Genomic DNA, 19976 nt, shown 5'->3' with positions numbered 1-19976 from the left:
GTGGCGAGATGGGGTGTGTGTGTCTCTCCTGCCCTTTCCCTCTGGACAGGGGACAGGATGCTGGGGGAAGAAGGGAGAAAGGGGAGGCTGGAGAAGGGCGGGGGGTCTCCTGCACACGTCAAGGCTGAGATTAAAAAAAAAAAAAAAATACAAACCCCGCGATTCTCTCCGTCCCACCCGTCTCCCCGCCCCACCCCTCAAGTCCAGGCTGCTAAGGGCCAAGTCCAAGTCGGCTTCAGACCCAGAACCAGCCGGCTCAGGCTGCAGTCAGTCAGTGAGCCGCCAGGGGGCGCGCCTGCCCTTTTGGCCAGAGCTCGAGGCAGCGGCGGTCAGTCTAGCCGCCGGGGTGGGCGTGGGGCAAACGCTACCCAGACCTGCAAGAAACAAAAACCAATTAGGGAAGCGGACCACTGAATAGGGAGGCGAAGAGATCCGCCTGCCCTCTCCGCTCCCCCCTCCCCTTCTTTCTCCTACACTAATGCCGGGGTCCCTCTACCCTACACGGCTCTGCGCCATGACCCACGTGTACAGAGGCTGCAGTTGTAAATGCGACGTCTTCTGGGGCGCCTGGTATCCGTAGGAGTCAAAACCGCCGATGAAATCGACTGCGGAAGGGGAGATGGGACATGGTTAGAGAGATGGTCCTGTGGATAGGCGAGGTGATGGGAGGCTGGGTCTTGAAAGGGAGGAATCTGAGACCAGATCCGGTACAGGGCCTGAGAGGTTGAGCTTTGCTGCAACATCCCGAGGGATGGGCCAAGGCCTGAGATGGAGAGCTGGAGCGTAGATGTGGAGGCTTGTCGATGCGGAGGGCTGTCGTTTAAGGGAGACGGCTGTGGGGTGGGAGTAGGGGAACTCGAGGAAGGAGGCGAGACCTTCCGAGGAGTTGGAGTGGGACGAACTGGGAATGGGTGGTGCTTGGCTGGAGTGAGGCTGTGGACCCCTCCGAGGGGACAGGACGGGGCCTAAGGGGTGGGTAGTGGACCAGTGCCTTGGCTTGGGCACCTGGACGTCTGGTCCTCATCCATAATGGGCCGGCTATGCAGATCCCCACCCAGCCCAGTCTCTTCTTCCCCAGCCCCAAGAGGGACCCCTTAACTGACCCAGGGCTCCCTCCCACTCGGGCCCCTGTCCAGGGTGCTGATGGTGTAGGCTCCCCACTTCCCTAGGGGCTCCGCACTCACAGCTGTCCTCCTCTTCCAGGAATACTTTGCTCACGTAGCAGGCGAACACGAAGCCGAACAGCTGGAGGAGGACACAGTGCATCAGAGAGGAAGGAGTGGGAAGCTCTTTCTTCACCCCCTGCCTGGCCCTGCCCACCTGGCTGGAGGGGCCAAATGTGCTGAGAGGAAGCCAAACCCATAACAACTTCCCAAGTTTAATGACTGTGCCTTAAACTTAATACACTTGGTTTTGTTCTCCGTTCTGGGTGTGACTTTGAACAAGTGATTATTTTACCTCTTTGTTTCCCCAGTTGGACCTGGGCGATATCTTACTGGCTTGTTAAGAGGAAAGAGGGTTATGTAACTTTGTATGTGTTAGTGCCAAGAGCAGGGCTGGGATGGGCAGGGGGACAGAAACTCACAGCCAAGAAGATCTGCAGGGCACTGCTAAGTGCTTCAATGTAGGGGTAGTCGAGGAGGCAGCCGGTGACTGAGATGACATGGTGATCCTCCAGGGCCAGGCGGGAGTTCAGGACAGGTGTCACGAGGCAGCCTGGCCCGTTCTCCATCCACCAGGAGCGATGCAGGGATGTGTTGAAGGTCATGATGAAGTCCCGGTCCTAGGGGCAGAGGGGCCTAGGATACTGAGCTGGGGGGAGGGTGAAGATCTTTCCCAGGTTCCAGGGGACCTTATATAAATGTCTACTTCACACCTGGGTTATAACAGCTTCCCTTCTTGGCTTGTTTTGTGAGAGGTATGGTCTGTATAGGCAAGTCTAAATTTGGCCAGTAGATGGCGCTAGATGATCATGCCGGGCTGCTACAGCCCCACAGGAGCCTCAGCATTTCAGGGCTGGAAAAGATATTAATGGTGACCGGTTCCCCCTTTCCAGCTATTAGTGAAATCCCCAATACAGACCTTCACAGCTCATTCAACCTCTTCACATTGCTCCCTGTGTGTGACCCTGGGCAAACCTCTCCTCTTCTTAGCCCTTGGTTTCCTCTTGAAATAGAGAAGGGGCTGACCTAGATCAGTTCTTACCCACATGTGCATCTGTGTTTCTCAATCCATTCACCCATATGGTTCATTAACAAATATTCACTGCATACCGACTAGGTGCCAAGCACTGAGATGTGCGACCTCCCTCCACAACCACATGAAACTGGAGTTTCTATTAACTGCACTTACTAGATGAGGAAACTGATGCTCAGAGAGGGTGAGCCACCTGCCCAGGGTCACACAGCTAGGAAATGTTTGAGCTGGGATTTAAATCTAGCAAGAGTACGAAGCCAAGCGCTCTCATTCGTGTATTTTGCCTCCTTTCTATCTAAAACTAGGAGTTGTGCCCTCTGGATTTGTTCTTCCCCAAGTTAAATACTCCCACTTTCTTCAATAGTTCTCCATGTGACATGGTCTGTTCAGTTTTCCCAGAACAGACTCTACTACCTAGTTTCTGTCTCATCTGAAAAATATCCATCAGAACTGGACTCAAATCTTCACGGTCTAAGCCATACAACGCATGTTGCATTTTCACTTCTTTTGCACTGAGCATGTGTGAAGCCTAAGAGAAGTTTTCTGGGTCATGACATATTGATGGTTCTTCTGAGACTGTGATCAACTGGAACCCCAACCCGTCTTCACTCAGACTGCCCTTCAGCTTCATCATTTGTTTTTGAGAAGTACAGAGGAGGCCAGAAATGAAAATGGAGGGGTGGAGGGGGAGCACAGATTACCCCAATGTGTAGAGAGTGTTCTCTTTAGGGGATGACACCCCAGACCCACCACAGGAGCCCTCGGGGCAGGGGATGCCAGGCTTTGTCCTCTGACAATGCCAGGCCAGAGGCTTACCTGGGACAGCTGTCCAACCTCCAAGTAGAAGCAGATGATAAATGCATTCCAGCCAACCCAGAGCACCAGCCAGGCTGCATACTGGGGAAAGAAAAGGGGGAGGGGTCAGGGCGGGGCCTGGGGGAGTGGGAAGGGGGCGGGTCAATGGACTAAAGAGACCTCTTCAGGGGAAACTATGACAATGCCTCACTCAGAGAGCACTTCTCAGTTTATAAATCATCTTACAACCAGGCTCCCTTATGAGAGCCCTGCAGGGAAAGCACCGTCTTTCTCTTTAAAGCTAAGCTAAGGCTCAGAGAAGAGGTTTACGTTTTCCAAGATCACACAGCTAGGAAGAGGTAGGGCTGGCATGCAAACCCAAGTCCTCTGGTAGCTAATCCTATCCACTCTCTAGAGAACAGCAGACACTGGATGGCATCCTACGCATGGCCAAGAACTAGAGAGGAGCTCGAGGTTGCTGTTGTTTAGTTCCTAAGTCGTGTCCTTTTGTGACCCCATGGACTCTCTCCATGGGATTTTTCAAGAGTACTGGAGTGGGTTGCCATTTCCTCCTCCAGGGGATTTTCCCAACCCAGGGATCAAACCCATATCTCTTACATATTCTGCATTAGCAGGTGGGTTCTTTGACCATTGAGCCACCTGGGAAGCCCAAGGAGCTGGATGATTTCCACCCAAATCCTACGCCTGTGATTCTAGTGGCAGCCTCCTGGCAGGCAGTGCTGTTTACAGAGGTGCCTGGGGCGTTCCTGAGGATTGGAGAAAAAGAGTCCTCTCAGATGAGGGAGAGATTTGGAAGGGCCCTGTTCACCTGGCTTCTGGAACTGAGCCTGCTGGAGGTGGGGAAACTCACCCTAGAATGAGGGTGAGTGGGCTTAGGGGTGGGAGGGGCATGAGATTACACGTCATCGGTATTTGAGGTGCTAGGCATTTATGAAGCAAACCTACCAAAGAGCCTTTTCCCTCAAGAGAGGTGGGTGAATGGGTCACTGAGGAAGAGCAGCAGACAAGGATGAGAACAGCTGAAAACAGGAGTCTGATCTTCAAGGACCAGGGCTTAGAAAGAGGAAGTAGGCGGAGGGAGCCAGGGACACCATGTACTCCTGGGATTGGGCGCAGGAGGCGCTGGCCTCAGAATCACACCAGCCTCTCTGGACCACATGCTTGATGAATATCAAGGGACAAGAGCCAAGCCTTCCTGAAGCAGCTTGAGAAACCAGACGAGACCAAGTGCCTCCCTCACCCGGACCTCCTGCAGCAGCGTAGGGATGCGGCAGGAGCCTTCGCTCTGGCAGCGATGCTCTAACCCTGCCACTTATTAGCTGTGTGACTCAAGGAGTCCTCATCACCTTTCTGAGCCTCATTTCCTCATCTGGAAAATGGAGACAGTAAGATACACCTCGCAGAGCTGTCATAAAGGTAAGTAAAGCTAGTGAAACTCTTGGGATGTGCCTGGTACATGGGAAGGTGAAGTATGAAAGTGAAAGTCACTCAGTCGTGGCCGACTCTTTGCGACCCCATGGACTGTCCATGGAATTCTCTAGGACAGAATACTGGAGTGGGTAGCCTATCCCTTCTCCAGCAGATCTTCCCAACCCAGAAATCAAACCGGGATCTCCTGCATTGCAGGCGGATTCTTTACCAACTGAGCTATCAGGGAAGCTCTGGCACATGGGAAGCACTTACTCAATGATGCATCTGGTTAATAGTTGGACTTTTCTGTAGAAAATTCTTTAGGAAAGTACTAATCTTTTCTCCAATGAGCAAAGAAGCATTGGGATTTGGATATCACCAGCCAGGCTGGAGCCAAGACTGAGGCAGGGGTCTAGGTGCCCGGGGTTGGGGGGCAGCTCTGGCTGGAGAATGAGGCGGGAATGGATGGGGATGAGAAAGAGGGGGTTGGTTTGGGGAGGGGCCGAGTGAGCCATACCAGAATGAGGTACCGGGAGCGGTACTGCACGGTGCCAAAGATGCCCAGGATAACTGCCATGATGTGCAGGAAGTTGGCTAGGATCGGAGCCCACTGGTAGCCCAGGAAGTCAAAGATCTGCCGCTCCAGCGCAGCCACCTGTGGGAAAGAGCAGGCTGAGGCCACGTTACCCCCTAAAGGAGGAAGATGGGGGCTCCTCCTCAACCTTATGGAGCAGGGGACACCAGTTACCAGGGTGATGAGGCACCATGACCTGACTGTACACACGTCTCAAAGTCACCCCAGCCCTGTAGTACCCAAGGGGATTCTGGAAGGCGAGGACAAATTGGTGAGGATGAGAGAGGGATGGAGCCCTGGCGATCACTTTGGGGTGGGCTAATGGGAGACGGGAGCCAGGGTTCAGAACACCTTCCTCCCTGCCAAGAAGCCTCCCCGCCTGGCACCTGCAGCTTCCCTGGGGGGTGGGTCTCAGTGGAGTCAGGATTCAGACTGGCTCCCCCTAGCACTGGTTTGGGGATGAGCCATGGCCCTGGTGGACCCAGGGAAGCCTGCAGGACTGAGTCTCCTCTTTGAAGGACCCCTCTCTGGAGGTTGTCCTGGCCCAGGGGATCCATGGGCTGCAGAGAAAGGGATTTGTTTTCCTTTTTCTCCTGCTTCCACACTAACTTGTGCTGCTTGGCAGTGCCTTCCCATACTAATGCTTGTGTTCTGTGACATGACTTGCTTCATTCAGTGAGATTTGAGCAAAGAGGAAGAAGGTGAAAAAGCTTGAAAAACGCTGGTACATTGGAGCTTGCCCACTTTTTACACTGATAACACAGAAAACAACTTTTGAAAGAGCTCAAGCTCACTTTCAGGAGGACAAGTGGGCAGGGGGAAAAGAACCAAGGCAGCCCAGCCGACAGCACGTGAGTGAGACCATCTTAGACCACTCAGATGCTAGCCAACCCACCCACCGACCAAGGACATGTCACCAGACCAAAGGACCTCCAGCTGACCCACAGAATCGTGAGCTAAATCAAGCAGTTGTTTTATTTTTGTTTTTTTATTACTGTTTTTAAATTATCAGCGATCTTAGTTCCTCGAATCAGGGGTTGAACCTGGGCCCATGGCAGTCAAAGCCCTGAGTCCTACCCACTGGACTGCCAGGGAGCTCCCTAAAATGGTTGTTTTTGCACCTCTACATTTTAGAGGGATTTATTATGCAGCAGGAGGTAACTGATATAGGACTCGATCAATAGTCCCTTTCCAGTAGCCCCTGATTCAACCTTTCAGCTGATACACTTAGGAACAAAGGTACCAAGGATACCAATGGTTACTGACTGTCCCATATGCCTTCTTCTGTGGACAGAACCTATCTCTTTGTTTTGGAAACTGCCTCCCAGACCCTCAGTCCATGTGTACTAACTTCTGCAGTGGGCTCAGGACCCAAGTCTAACTAAATAAGCAGCACGCAGCGATCTGCTCAGGGCTGGGTACTCACTCTGCGCTCTGCCCCTGAGAGTTGCCTGGATATTTGCTGGGGCATCGGGACAGAGATGCTGCCTGTCCGCCGAGATACCTGGCTGGGTGTGGGGTCAGCTGAGAGCTCCTGGGGACTGTCTTTGCCACCATGCAGGGGGCAGCCTGCTTGAGGAGGAAGCCAGAGCTAAGGGACAGAGAGTGAGGAAAGAAGAGTGAACACGCAAGGGGAGGGTCTGGGAGACCTTGTTCTGGGTCTGAGGATCTAGCCACGACTAAACGTATTCTCCCTTCTTGTACTGATTTCTGTCACTTATACCCAAGAGTCCTGACTACATAGAAGGAGAGAGAAGAGAGTCTGTCTAGGTAAGGAAAGATGATCTTAATAAAATAACATCCCAGAAGGCTTTTTCCTGGCCAGGAGACAGGAGGAGGTGGAGGTGATGGTACCACACAGATGGTAAAGCTTGGGCAGAGGCCCAACCCTGGCATCCACTGACCTGGCACTGGCCTGCCTCTTGCTGGTGACTCCCCTCCCAGGGCTCTGCAGGCTGCAAAGAGCTTTCCAAGTTCATCTCTCATTGGATACTTCTTAGCAGAAAGGCACCGCTGAGATCATTAGCTCAGAGGAAAGCAACAATGAGGCTCAGAGAGGGGAAATGACTTGCCCAAGGTCACATAGCAGGTTGGTGGCAGAGCCAGGCAGACATTCTGCCTTTCTCTGCCTTCTGTCCCTTTTAGCACCAACACACCACCTTTCCCGGTTGGCACTGGCTCAGGAGTTTAGACATGTGGTTTCTGGTTGAGGTTCTAACACTGACTCCTGGTGTACTTGGGCAGGCTACCTTCTCTGTGGGTCTTGGGCTCCTCTTTCATACACAGAAGCTGCCAGACTAAATAATATAAGGGTCCTTCTGGTCTTGAATCCAATGGCCTGCACCCAAAGCTCCTGCCCCAATTCTGTTCTCCTTTCTACCTTGACTCTGTGAGGCCCTGGGGAGCCCTGGTGGTTTGAGGTCCAGATGGGTGCTCTAGACTCAGCTGGCATGGGATCCTAGAAATGAGGTTGTGAGAGAGTTGCCCAGGCTCCTAGTGCAGCTGGGGAGACACCCTGCCTGGACACAACTGCCTAAACCTGACATCACCCCCACCCCCACCCTGGCCCTTGCTCAAAACCCTTGTGTTCTCAGGGACCTCACTGATGGAGTGAGCGGCAGTCAACTCAGGTTCAAAATGCAGTTTGCTGTGTGACTCAGGACAAATTAATTCCCCTCTCTGAGACTATTTCTTTAATTATAAATGGGGAAGACAGGAATTCCCCCAGGAAGCTGTGAGGATATGGAGACATCACATAAACTATTGGACTTAGTATAAGGTAGTTAATTAATAGAAGACCTAAGAGTCAAAGCTTCTTAGTTGGGCTTTGAAGGCTGCTAGGATTTGGCTCAATTCTTTATTCTGGGTCAGTTTCTGCCCCCAAGCAGCTGAAATAACAGTTGAGGTTCCACTATCATTTCCCTTTTCCTATACCCAAGTCCTCCTCATTTTTCAAAATATAGCACAATTTTCTCCTTCCCTAGCAAGACTTCCTGCTTGGCCCAGAGGGACCTCTCTTTCCACTGAATATGGAACACTAGCTGTTCGTGACACTCTGAGCCATCCTTGCAGCCTCCCATCCAGCACTCACCCACTCATTCATCAAAACCCCATCCACATCCCTTTATTCATCCCTCCGACATCTGACATGCCCTCATGCATCCAGGGTCCATCATTTATTTATTCACAGAACGTTTAGTCTGTGTCAGGCCCCGTGCTGACGCTGGGATGCTGAAGTGAATATGTTGCAGGCCCTGCCCTTTGGGAACTCAGAGCCTAGGTGGGGAGATGGATGGAAAACCGGACAGTTACGAACCATTGTGATCAGCGTGATAACCCAGGCCTAAACGATGCTGCCTCTTCTGCCAAAGGTGAGTGCAGAGATCAACTTAAATAAATAAACATTTTAATTGACATTCCATATCTTATATATAATCCCAATTCTAAAGCTGTTGTTACTCCAGAACTCCTGCTTCCCCAGCACTGATATGTGGCTAATTAACAAGTAAAGATAAGAACAAAAAACAGGAGGCGTATCTCCCCAACCTGGTTCCACCAGCTTAGAAACACTAGTCTGAGGACTGCAGTGGGTGTAAATTGTAACTGGCCTTGGAGTGTCCTTGTTCCTTTGATGAGAGGAGTTGTGTGGAGACAACAGCAACCTATCCCTTAAGTGCACAGAAAACGAGAGGGAAAAAATGACTTTGGGGAAATTTTGACCTGGTCAGCCTACAGGCCAGAGCAAGCTGGCTCCTTGGGTCTCTCTCTTCCGTGAGCTGGCACGAGGCTTCTGTGGGCAAGTGCTGCAGCCTCCTACCAGATTTCCTGGCAGAGGGAGGCTGCTGACCACCTCTGTGGAGTGCTTTTTCTAAAGCACAAAATCTGCTTGAGTCACTCTGTCACCCATGCAGCCCAGAGAGCCTGGAGTAATCTCTCCGGCCTCTGGGCCAGGCAACTCACGGGTCACCCAGGACCCCAGACAAGCAGGATGAGTGGTAACTAGTCCCAGAAGGACAGAAGAAATCCATACCCCACAGCCCTGACTGGATCTGTCATCACCCACAGAGTAAGTCTCACTTTCCTGCCCGTCGGTCAGTCCTCTCTGCGCTTGATCTGAATGCCCCTCTGAGCCGCTTCCTGACCCAGACCTCCCCTGGCCCCCTTTCACGAGCCCTTCCACACCAGTGAGTGTCTCTCTGGCCTCAGTGCCTTTTCTAAGGGGTCCCCCACCTGCTACACCTTGCACCCAAGGACCCTGCTTCTCTGGAGTCTTCCCAGTGACTGTTTCTCTTCTCTCATCTCCTGTTCCTCGGGCCCAAAGGTGGGATCCTGGGGTCCCCACACTGCCTGGCAGAACTGTCCAGCCCTGTGGCTGTCCCACCCTCATCCATGGCTGGCTTCATCATCCACTCCAGGTCAGGTCCGTTCCTTGAAGATGATTCCTCGATCCCTGCATCACCCTGGTTGACTCTAACATCAGGTGGGGGCACCCCCTCCAGTACCCCAACGTCTCAGCCTCTCGGGCCCTCTCCCACGCCCCAGGCTTCCATTCTTCCTTGTCCACGGCCACCTCTTGGGCTGGGTCATCACCTGTTAACTGCTACGCTTTCTAGTCACCGATTCCTGAGCCCCTCTCGGACCACCTCGGCTTCTTTCCAGCAGCCTTCACGATGACGAGCCCAGCCCTCTCCTCTCTTCCATTCCCCACTTCACATCCCAAGTCATCCTGCTGGGATCACGGGACCCCTCACTTCACCATCAGCTTCGCCTGCAACCCAGACTCTCATACTCCTCTGCCTTTTCATCACGAATGTCAGGGAAAGCCCACTTCTGGATAAACCCAATTAATAGTTTTCTTAGTTCTTGAAAGCAGCCAAGCGTTGCTGCAGACTCACTCCCCAGGGCAGACTGGGGCCCCTGGAGATCTGGAATCATCAACTCCAAGAAGCTCCCCGGGCAATCACTCTTCCTGATGATATTCAGGTCTTCTCGCTGTCCTCCACTTCCTGGGGGTCCTTCACCCCTGCTCTGGGTGAAGGCCTGGTCTCCTTCACCCCCATCTCCTACACTTGAGGCTCCACTCCTCCTCCCACCCAAGGCCAGTGCCTCCTCCTGCACTCCGAACTGTGTCCTCTACCTTCTCAGGAGCTCACATCATCCGCAATCTCTTCTCTTGTAAACTCAACTTCTTCCCCTGCCCGTAATCCTTCCCCCTGGCTCCTAAACATGCTCAAGCCTCTTCTATTAAAAAAAACAATAACCCCTTTTCCCCTCCAGCTAATGCCTTACCTATCCCAATGTTCTCACATCCAAAGTTGATTAAAGTTCTTCACATCCTTCCTGCCACTCACTCCCCCACCCACCTGCTATAACAATTTGGTCTGGGAAATTAGGAGCAGAGCTGGGTTAGAACCCTGGTGCCACTGGTTTTTCTACAACTCTGGGCAAGTCACTGAACCTCTCTGTACCTCAGTTTCCTCAGCAACGAAATGGGTATGTTTCACAGTACCTCCCTCATCTGATCGTGAGGAGAGTCAGCACCATGTAAAATTATATTCCTTTGCAGAACTCCCCTCTCCTCGCCCCCTCCACCACTTAATTTTTTTTCCATGGCACTTTTCACTGACTAGCATACTACTTACTTCTTATTTACCATCTCCTGCATTAGACAGCAAATTCCACGAGAGCGGGGATGTTCACTGCTGCATTTCCAGCGGCGAGAGCCATGCCTGGCATACACATCCTCCACTTCTCAGGCCTGACTGTGGTGCAGCCCAGCCTCTCTTCATACGCATGTGTCCCAGCAAACGCGTGCCCCGACCTCCCACCAACTTCAGTCCTTTAAGCCTCCAGCCCCTTTATAACCAAGCACCCACTGGATGGTTCATCATGAAATTAATATGCCCAAACCTGGTCCATTTCCAGGGATGTGGGCCCCATGAGGTGTCCAGCTACATGAGCTAGAAAGTTAAGCTTTAGGTCCTAGACTCTTGCTCACTTGATGCCCAGTCATCAAGTCCTGGTTCTTTGATCTTCTGAATCTCTCCCTTCTGGCCATTTTCCTCCCTCTACCCTCTCTCACCTGGCCGATTGCAATACCAGCCCCCAGGCCACTTCAAGCCTAACCCGCACCTCTTTCCAGAGTGAAGTCTCCACCAGGCTCCCCTGCTGCCCCTCCCCCAGCCTTGAGCTCCCCACCCCCATCCCTGATTATTTATTTATTGGGTAGCTGCCAGCTGAGGGGGATGCAGTTGCCATGGTAACCTTCAGCCCCGAGTCAGGGCTGCCTCTGTTCTCAGTAGGATGCTCTTGTCTGTCTAGACGCCAACCCCAGGAGCCCAGCACCAGGTGGGGGGCTGGGGGTTGAAGGGTGAAGAATGAATAATACAGATGGGCCCACCCCAGCCCCAGGAAACTAGCTGGGGGAGAGGGCTAAGCCTGGGGCCTCAGAACCCCATCAGAAGCCTCTTGTGCCCAAGCCCTTGCCAGCCAGTTCTGCAAGTCAACCACTTTTTGCCCCAAATTCTAGCCATGTCACCAGGGGACTTAGATACAGAAGTCAGGTTGTCTAGGAAAACAGTGAGGAAGGGGACCCTGAAGTTTCTGGAGAATAGTTTGGTCCAACCTGGTCTCCTTTACTGACATCACATTATTAATTTTTTTCCTTTATTGGCTTTAGTTCACAGAGATCCTAAGGCGAGAAAAGCTCGCCACTGGGGGCTCTAGGTAGACCAGAGCTCCACTCCCAGATCAGCCCCTGACTCACTGTGTGGCCTTGGGAAAGTTACTCCCCCTTTCTGAGCCAGCCTGTTTGCTCAGAGGGAAAATGCCCTGAGGATTCCGGACCGTGCATGAGAAGCTCTAGAGCGGGTGCCTGGCACACAGTTGGTGCTTAGGACATGGCAGCAGCCTCAGATGCATCCCCAAACTGAAGCCCCCCTGCTTTCCCAATGGATTTCTGAGGCAGCTGACAAAATTAAAGTCGACTCAGCTCCTCATCCGTGAAATGAGGTAGTGGGGCTGAAGCCACAGATGGCAGAGCTGGAAGGACCCCTGGAGACCCGCTGGTCCAAGCCCTCATTAGAGAGGGGAGCAAACTGACAGCAGAGAAGGGCAGTGGCTTGTCTAAGGGGAGGGTCTTCTCTCTTTCTCTGAGCTCAGAGCTCAGGGATGGACCCCCTCTCTAGGGTCGATCTGGCGTCCATAGCCATTTGAGCATGAGTCAAAATAAACACCCAGCAAGAGATTAAAGAGTACAGTCAACGGAGACTAGGTAGCTTCTGGCAGGGTCAGGGAAGATGGGCCTAAAAGGGACTCAATTCATCCGACAAGCATTTCTTGAGCACCTACTATGTGCCAGGCACAATGCGGGGTATATGGTGATAAGCAAGCTAGCGTGGCTTTGGCCGCAGAGAATTCAAGCCTAGAGACCAGATGCCACAGTTCTCTGGGAGCCGAGGATGGAGGCCTCTCTGCCTGGTTTCCCACTCACTGTGTGTAGTGACTTGTGGGGAATTCCTCCTGCTGCAACACACACTCTCTCTCTCCCTTTCTTTGCAAGGGCTCTCACAGCCCTTCTGCCTCTCTCTGGCCCAGCCTGGATCCTCCTGGAAAATGTCCAAGGCTATCACTGTTAAGTGAAAAGAAAAAAAAAAAAAAAAAAAAAGAGCTGCAGAACAATATGATTCCATTTATGTTTAAAAGAAAAAAAAAAAAGAAGACAGATACAAGATGTGTGTGACTGTAAATGCCGAATCGAGGGCCAGGGAAACATACAACAAATGGTTATGAGAAGTTCTCCCTAGGGAGTGGGAAAAGGGAGACTTCTACTTTTAAATACACAACACTTTTGGATTTCTGAGATGATTTACAACAAAGCTACACTTTTTTTTTTAAGTTAAGAGAAAATGTTGTAAGATGTTGTTGATTCATCGCAAGACTATGTGGAAGAGCACCTGGGTGGCTCAGGATCTGAGATCTCCTGTGACGGGAACGTGCTTTGGGACCAAGGGCAAAACTCCTCTGGGCCTCAGTGTTCTCATCTGCACTGTGGGGGCCACTCCAGCTCCAGGTTACTATCTAGGCCTGCTGTTGCTGCAGCCTACCTGCCTGCAGGGCGACTGGCCTTGGGATCCTGGGACCTCTGGTTCTGCCAGTCCCTGGTACAAGCTGTCTCTCTAGGTTCTGCCTGGGTCATCACAGCCCTGCCTCCCCTTGCCTGACTATACTCAGACCCATCACCACCCCTTCTCCAGGTGCCAGCAGCCCTCTCCCCAGAGCCCTAGTGTGGCCACCTTGATATGAAGGTTCCCCTCCTACACGGCAGGCTCAGAGGAGTCTTCTTGAGTCTCCCCAAGTGTCTCAGACAGGATGTGGCAGAGCTAAGATCTGAGTTCTTATCTCTATCTCCACTGCTCTTCCTACCCGCCAGACATCTCTCCAGACAGCCAAGGTGATATGAAGGGACAGAGCAGAGGTGGGGACAGAATCTGCTCTGCTCTGATGAGCCACCCAGCCCAGCCTCCCATGGGCAGAGAAATAACAGCTGATGTTTATTAACCTCCAACCAGCGCCAGGCACTGTTCTGAGCACTTCAAATCTGCTCATTCATTCATTCTGCCAACAGTTCCTGAGTGTCTTTTGTGGGCTTAGTGCTGACAGCTCAGTGGTTGAGTCCACAGGGCCCAGTTTCTTTCCTCACTGGATGAGAAACCTTCCCCTCCTCAGGACAGATACCAGAACACCCGGCCCAGGCCAGGGAGCAAGGGAAGCCGGAGGGGGCAAGAAGAGAAGAAGCTCTTTCCCACAAGAAAACCAGGGACTTCGCTGGTGGTCCAGGGGTTAGGACTCTGCACTTTCACAGCCAAGGGCCCAGGTTAAGTCCCTGATTGGGGAACTAAGAGCCCAGGAGCTGTGCAGTGAGGATGGAAAAACAAAACAAAATACAAAGAAAGCCCCACCAAGACTAAGCTAACCTCTCCCAGTGGGCCTTGGAATTGTACAGCCACTTACTGAGTACCTACTGCATACTGCCCCTCATACTCGAGTCACATTGCTCTCCATACTTTTTTTGGGTGTGCCAAATGGCTTGCAGGCCAGTGCAGAGTCCTAACTCCTGACCAGTTGGGAAGTCCCAGGTCACATCTCTTAATCTGACCTCTACTGATAGATGAAGAAACTGAGGCTCAGGGAAGCCAAGGGGCTTACCCAGGGTCACACAGAAGAGCTGATTCTACAAATGTCTGCTGGGGCAGAGCCCTTACAGAACCCCACCACGTGGTTCTTGGAGACTGGGAGACTCACCCCTACAACCCTGCGCCTTCTGCTCTCTAGGGGTAACCTCCTTCCTCCCCCCACCCCCGTGCTGCGCCCTCTTCCTCAGGACAGCTCCCCAGTCTCCTAGCCCCCAGACTGCCATCTGTCTGTCTTCATACCCACCCGCTGTGGCCCAGCCCCCTACCTCATCCGGGCCTGGAGGAGCCAGGGAGCAGCTGGTCACTACCTTCCACATAATTAGCCCTCGGAGACCACACTTAGAGCTGTTAGAGAGGCCCTGGACTGTCTCAGTGGGCTGATCTGGCCAGTCCTGGTCTATCCTGAGGCAGTGGCTGGGGCTTGGCCTCTGTCTCCATGGCAACCCCATCCCTTCATCCCAGTGACTGCTGACCTGTCCCCAGTTGGGGGGCTCCTCAGGCCCTTTCTGGGCAGATCTATCCCCCTATACCTCTGAGCCGGCAGCTCCATAAGAACAACAGGCCTTGAAGAGGCCTAATTAGCATACATCTACATTAATTTGCATAACCATTGGGCCTAGCAGCCCAGGGTGATACCAAGGTCAGTCTAAAATCAAAGGGTCCTTCTATCTCATGGGACGCCTAACTCCTCATTGACCATCTGGTCCAAACTCGCAGGCCCCAGAGTGGGAGGCGGTATGGACAGCACAGAGGACCTTCAGACCAGTGACTCAGTCTTCTCCTCTGTAGAATGGACACAAGGTGCCAACTTGACAGCAGTGTTGAGCAAATCAAGGGGTATTCTAGATTCCCAGTGGTAAAGAACCCACCTGCCAATGCAAAAGATTTAAGATATGTGGGTTCAACCCCTGGATGGGGAAGATCCCCTGGAGGAGAGCATGGCAACCAACTCCAGTATTCTTGCCTGCAGAATCCCAGGACAGAAGAGACTGGCAGACTACAGTCCAAAGGGTCGAAAAGAGTCCTGAAGCGACTTAGCATGCACACATATTTGTAAATTCATTCCCAAGTCCAAGTCTTGCCCCACACCTCCAACCTCCAATCTCCAATCCTGACACTCTGCTTTCTGCTTGTGGGCATACCCTTCTTCCAGGCCCAGAAAAGCCCAAGAGCCTGCCCTCTCCACCCCTAATTTCTGGGTCTTGGCAAGAGTGAATTAGACACTGTAGGCTACCAGATTTGGCCTTTCAGCAACAACACCTCTGGACTTTGACCTGGTTGGTGCACAGCTGGGAAGGAGGGCAGCAGAGGGCATCTGGCCTGGCCCGGGCCCCGGCACCACCACTTCAGTGTACCCTTGGGAAAACCATGCAAGGCAGTTCAGGGCATGCTCTGGAGTCACACTGCTTGGGTTTATCTGCCATGTGAGCCTGAGTCTCCCCATCTGTAAAATGGGGATACCGAGTCTCTGCACTTCCTGGACTTGTGAAAATGAAATGAGATAGATAATGTATGTCAAGTGCTGGATAATCAGCATAATGTTAACTATTATTATTAAAATAATGACAGTAATAAGAAAGAGACTTAAGACCACGTGGAGGGTTAAAGAAGGGTTTACAGAGGAGGTGATACTTAAATTCAGCCTTGGACTTCCCTGGTGGTCCTGTGGTGCTGGTTTGATTCCTGGTTTGGGAAGAATCCACACTGCCCAGGCACCACAACTTAGAGTAGCCCTAGCTTGCCACAACCAAAGAAAGCCTTCGCACAGCAACAAAGATCCAGCACAGCCAAAAATAAAATACATTTAAAAAAAAAATGGCCTTGGACTTAAAAAAAAAACAAAGCTGCATATCCTCTGGATGTCCCTCAAAAGGACACACAGTAAATTATGACATCTCCCTAAGATGAAACCAACACAGACATTACAATAGGGTGTGGAAAGAGGGTCAAGCTGTGTGGTGTGAAAGGCTGCAGGACCACCTGAGAAGTATGATCCTTTTTCTCTTTCTTTTGGCTGTGCCAAGAGGCATGAGAGATCTTAGTTCCCGACCAGGGATCAAACCTGTACCCCCTGCAGTGGAAGCGCAGAGGCCTAACCACTGAACCACCAGGGAATTCCCAGCAGGATCAAAATTTCGTGCAGAAGAAAGAAAAAGAATCATCAAGCTGTTAACTTTGGAGACTGGAACTGGATGGGGCTCTTTGAAGTCCACTAGAGAGATTTCTATAAGATTGCTACATTGATGAGCAATGCTTTTATAAGACAACAAAATAAAAAAGAAATTACCAGGGGATGAATGAGCATGGGCAAAACCCCCCGAGGTATGGGTGGGGTGATCAACCATCCCGACTGGCCTTGGGCTGTGGAGTTTCTCCAGGTCCAGCACTTGAAGGGATAAACCCCAAAGTCCCAGGCAAACTGGGAGGAGTTAGTCACCCCAGATGTGGCAGCGTGTGGTCCACTTGGGGGCCTGGAGCAGCTCTGCATGGGTGAAGTGAGAGTGGCAGGGTGGGGACGCCTGCAGCTGGGCCTCAGACCCAGAGCTTTATCCCACTGGCCCCAGGAGCCAAGGAAGGTTTGAGTAGGGTTAGCCAGGGCTTCCCTGGTGGCTCAGATGGTAAAGAATCTGCCTGCAATGCTGGAGACTCGGGTTTGATCCCTGGATCGGGAAGATCCCCTGGAAAGGGGAATGGCAACCCGCTCCAGTATTCTTGCCTGGAGGATTCCATGGACAGAGGTAGAATCCATGGATGGATGCCTCAAGCACGGGGCTCCCTGACTGGGGAAGGGGGCTGGAGATGGGCAATCTGATGGAGATATCAAGGCCTTCTTTGGATGGCTGAAGGCAGGAGCCAGAATCCCTCTCCATGCTCGGAGACTCCCTCCTAGGGCCCCCACCTTCTTGGAGATGCCCCCTCTACCTCTGCCCCATTCCCATGTCCAAACTGTCAGCACATCCCCAGTGCCATTCCTCAGCAGGCTCTGGACTGGGGAGTGAAGGCCTGGGAGGAGGGTGCCTTCCAGAGAGAATCTGGGGAGTGGGGAAAGACAACTCAGACAGTGAAAACCCACCATAAACCAGGCTCTCCCAGGACATGGCTGCTATAGACAAATGGACATTTGGATAAATATAAAAGTGATTAATCAGATTCCCCCCATTAAGTACAATGAACGATACCATATTATTAAGTCAAAAACTCATGGTAGAAAGCACATTAATGAAGCTGGCACTTAGGCAGTGAGAATTAATTAATTATGGAGGTGTAGAGGATCTCACAGAGAAGGCAATGGCACCCCACTCCAGTACTCTTGCTTGGAAAATCCCATGGACGGAGGAGCCTGGTAGGCTGCAGTCCGTGGGGTCGCTAAGAGTCGGACATGACTGAGCGACTTCCCTTTCACTTTTCACTTTCATGCATTGGAGAAGGAAATGGCAACCCACTCCAGTGTTCTTGCCTGGAGAATCCTAGGGACAGGGGAGCCTGGTGGGCTGCCATCTATGGGGTCGCACAGAGTCGCACGACTAAAGCGACTTAGCAGCAGCAGCAGCAGCGGATCTCAGGAGCGGCTATGACAATGGAAGTGGGGTAGTGAAGATCGGAAAGTTGACGAAAACAATCAGAAGTCAACATCTGCCCAGGAAGGGACTGGGAACAGAGTCTAGGAGTTATCAGATGGAGTTATCTGGATGGAGTCTTAGCTGTCACTTAACAAGCTGTGGGATGTGGGAAAGTCATTTCCCTGAGCCTCAGTTTCCTCATCTGTAAAATGGGAATACTGTTACTAAGCGCAAGCTGAAATCAAGATTGCCAGGAGAAATATCAATAACCTCAGATATGCAGATGACACCACCCTAATGGTAGAAACTGAAGAGGAACTAAAGAGCTTCATGATGAAACTGAAAGAGGAGAGTGAAAAAGTTGGCTTAAAGCTCAACATTCAGAAAACTAAGCTCATGGCATCCAGTCCCATCACTTCATGGCAAATAGATGGGGAAACAATGGAAACAGTGGCTGACTTTATTTTTCTGGGCTCCCAAATCACTGCAGATGGTGATTGCAGCCATGAAATTAAAAGAGGCTTACTCCTTGGAAGGAAGTTATGACCAACCTAGATAGCATATTGAAAAGCAGAGACATTACTTTGCCAACAAAGGTCCGTCTAGTCAAGGCTATGGTTTTTCCAGTGGTCATGTATGCATGTGAGAGTTGGACCATAAGAAAGCTGAGTGCTGAAGAATTGATGCTTTTGAACTGTGGTGTTGGAGAAGACTCTTGAGAGTCCCTTGGACTACAAGGAGATCCAACCAGTCCATCCTAAAGGAGATCAGTCTGGGTGTTCATTTGGAGGGCCTGATGTTGAAGCTGAAACTCCAATACTTTGGCCACCTGATGCAAAGAGCTGACTCATTTGAAAAGACCCTGATGCTGGGAAAGATTGAGGGCAGGAGGAGAAGGGGACGACAGAGGATGAGATGGTTGGATGGCATCACCGACCCAATGGACATGGGTTTGGGTAGACTCCGGGAGTTGGTGATAGACAGGGAGGCCTGGCGTGCTGCAGTTCATGGGGTCGCAAAGTGTCGGACACGACTGAGTGACTTTCACTATGAAGTCTTTGGTTTCATCCCAAGGCCAGACTTTTGCAGCTTGACCCAAAAGAAGCTATATAATGTAGTGGTTAAAAGTGTGGTCTAGAAGCCAGACTGTCTGGGTTTGAATCTGAACTTGAACACTTCCTAGCTGTGCGATCATCAGCAAGTCACTTAACGTCTCTGTGCTTTAATGTCTTCATCAGTAAAATGAAGATAATAATAACAGTACCTTTTTCATGGGTTTGTCCTGAGGCCTAAATGATGGAATATATGTAAAACTCTCAGAACACTTGCTGGTCCTCAGCTATAAGTAAAGCCACTGTGATTATTCACAGTGTAGACTCCAGAACCCACAGTTCAGAGGACTCTTGTTCTGGACAGGAGATCACAGTGGTCCAGGTGTGCAGGTTCCTTGAAGGCACTCCCCTGATTCCCCTGACCCTCCCACCCCGCTCCCCACCACCGCCACCCCACTCCATCCAGTCCAGTAACTGCCTGGCTGGGTCTGGCCCCTTGCTCCACCCTTGATCTCCTCACTCACTCACCAAGCATTCGTGGACACTGACTCTGTACCAGGCCTGTGCTGGCTGCTCAGAAGATTGACTCCAAGTGTCTGTGTAGTGAGAGACCAGAGAAGAAAGCAAGGCCTCCGCTCCAGGGACTTGCCCTGTGCATGCGGCCTGATGTCCGTGTCACTGACTCCTCTCTCTCCTGAGAAGTGTCATTTTACGCTTGTGGACACTGGTTCAGGGAGCAAAGTCACAGGTCCCGGGTCACAGAGCAGGATTCAAACACGCTGTGGGCTCCAGAGCCTGCACACCACCGCACTCTCCCTATCAGCTCCTCGTGCTCCCGCACAGCGTCAGCACCACTCTTGCTGATGCCTCCCCCAACTGCTGAAACTGGTGCCCTCCCAGAGGATCCACCAGGGCCACAGAGGATGCTGAGATGTGTTCTGTTCAGACTCCTCATTTGCTAGCCTTGTGATGCCCAGCAAGTCTAAACCTCCTGAGCCTTGGTTCCCTTGTCTACAAACAGGAAAAGAATTAAACCCGCCTTTCCGAGCTGACATGAGAGGATATAAAGCAGATGCCTGGCACAGCAGGTGCACCCGGCAGATGCCTTTCTCTGGTCTCCTCTGAGTCCAGTCCTTCCGTCCACCTCACCCTCACTTTTGTAGATGGTTTTCTG

At 51.8% G+C, this 19976-nt stretch overlaps 1 protein-coding gene across 1 annotated transcript in view; it reads right to left on the bottom strand.

Moving 5' to 3' along the window:
• Positions 1-262: 262 nt before the first annotated feature.
• NKAIN1 (sodium/potassium transporting ATPase interacting 1) overlaps positions 263-19976 on the bottom strand; it is a 43684-nt gene continuing 23970 nt past the window's right edge. The window contains exons 2-7 of the mRNA XM_068968934.1: positions 4940-5077; positions 3013-3093; positions 1586-1783; positions 1185-1245; positions 524-605; positions 263-374 (exon numbers count right to left, since the gene is read on the bottom strand). Of these exons, the coding sequence (XP_068825035.1) occupies positions 365-374; positions 524-605; positions 1185-1245; positions 1586-1783; positions 3013-3093; positions 4940-5077 (570 nt within the window). The 3' untranslated portion in view covers positions 263-364. The remainder of the gene's footprint in view (positions 375-523; positions 606-1184; positions 1246-1585; positions 1784-3012; positions 3094-4939; positions 5078-19976) is intronic.

This window comes from Capricornis sumatraensis, chromosome 3 (assembly GCF_032405125.1).
Source record: "Capricornis sumatraensis isolate serow.1 chromosome 3, serow.2, whole genome shotgun sequence".
In the NCBI taxonomy this organism is placed as follows: Eukaryota; Metazoa; Chordata; class Mammalia; order Artiodactyla; family Bovidae; genus Capricornis; species Capricornis sumatraensis.
This window is presented reverse-complemented; position numbering and strand designations above follow the sequence as displayed.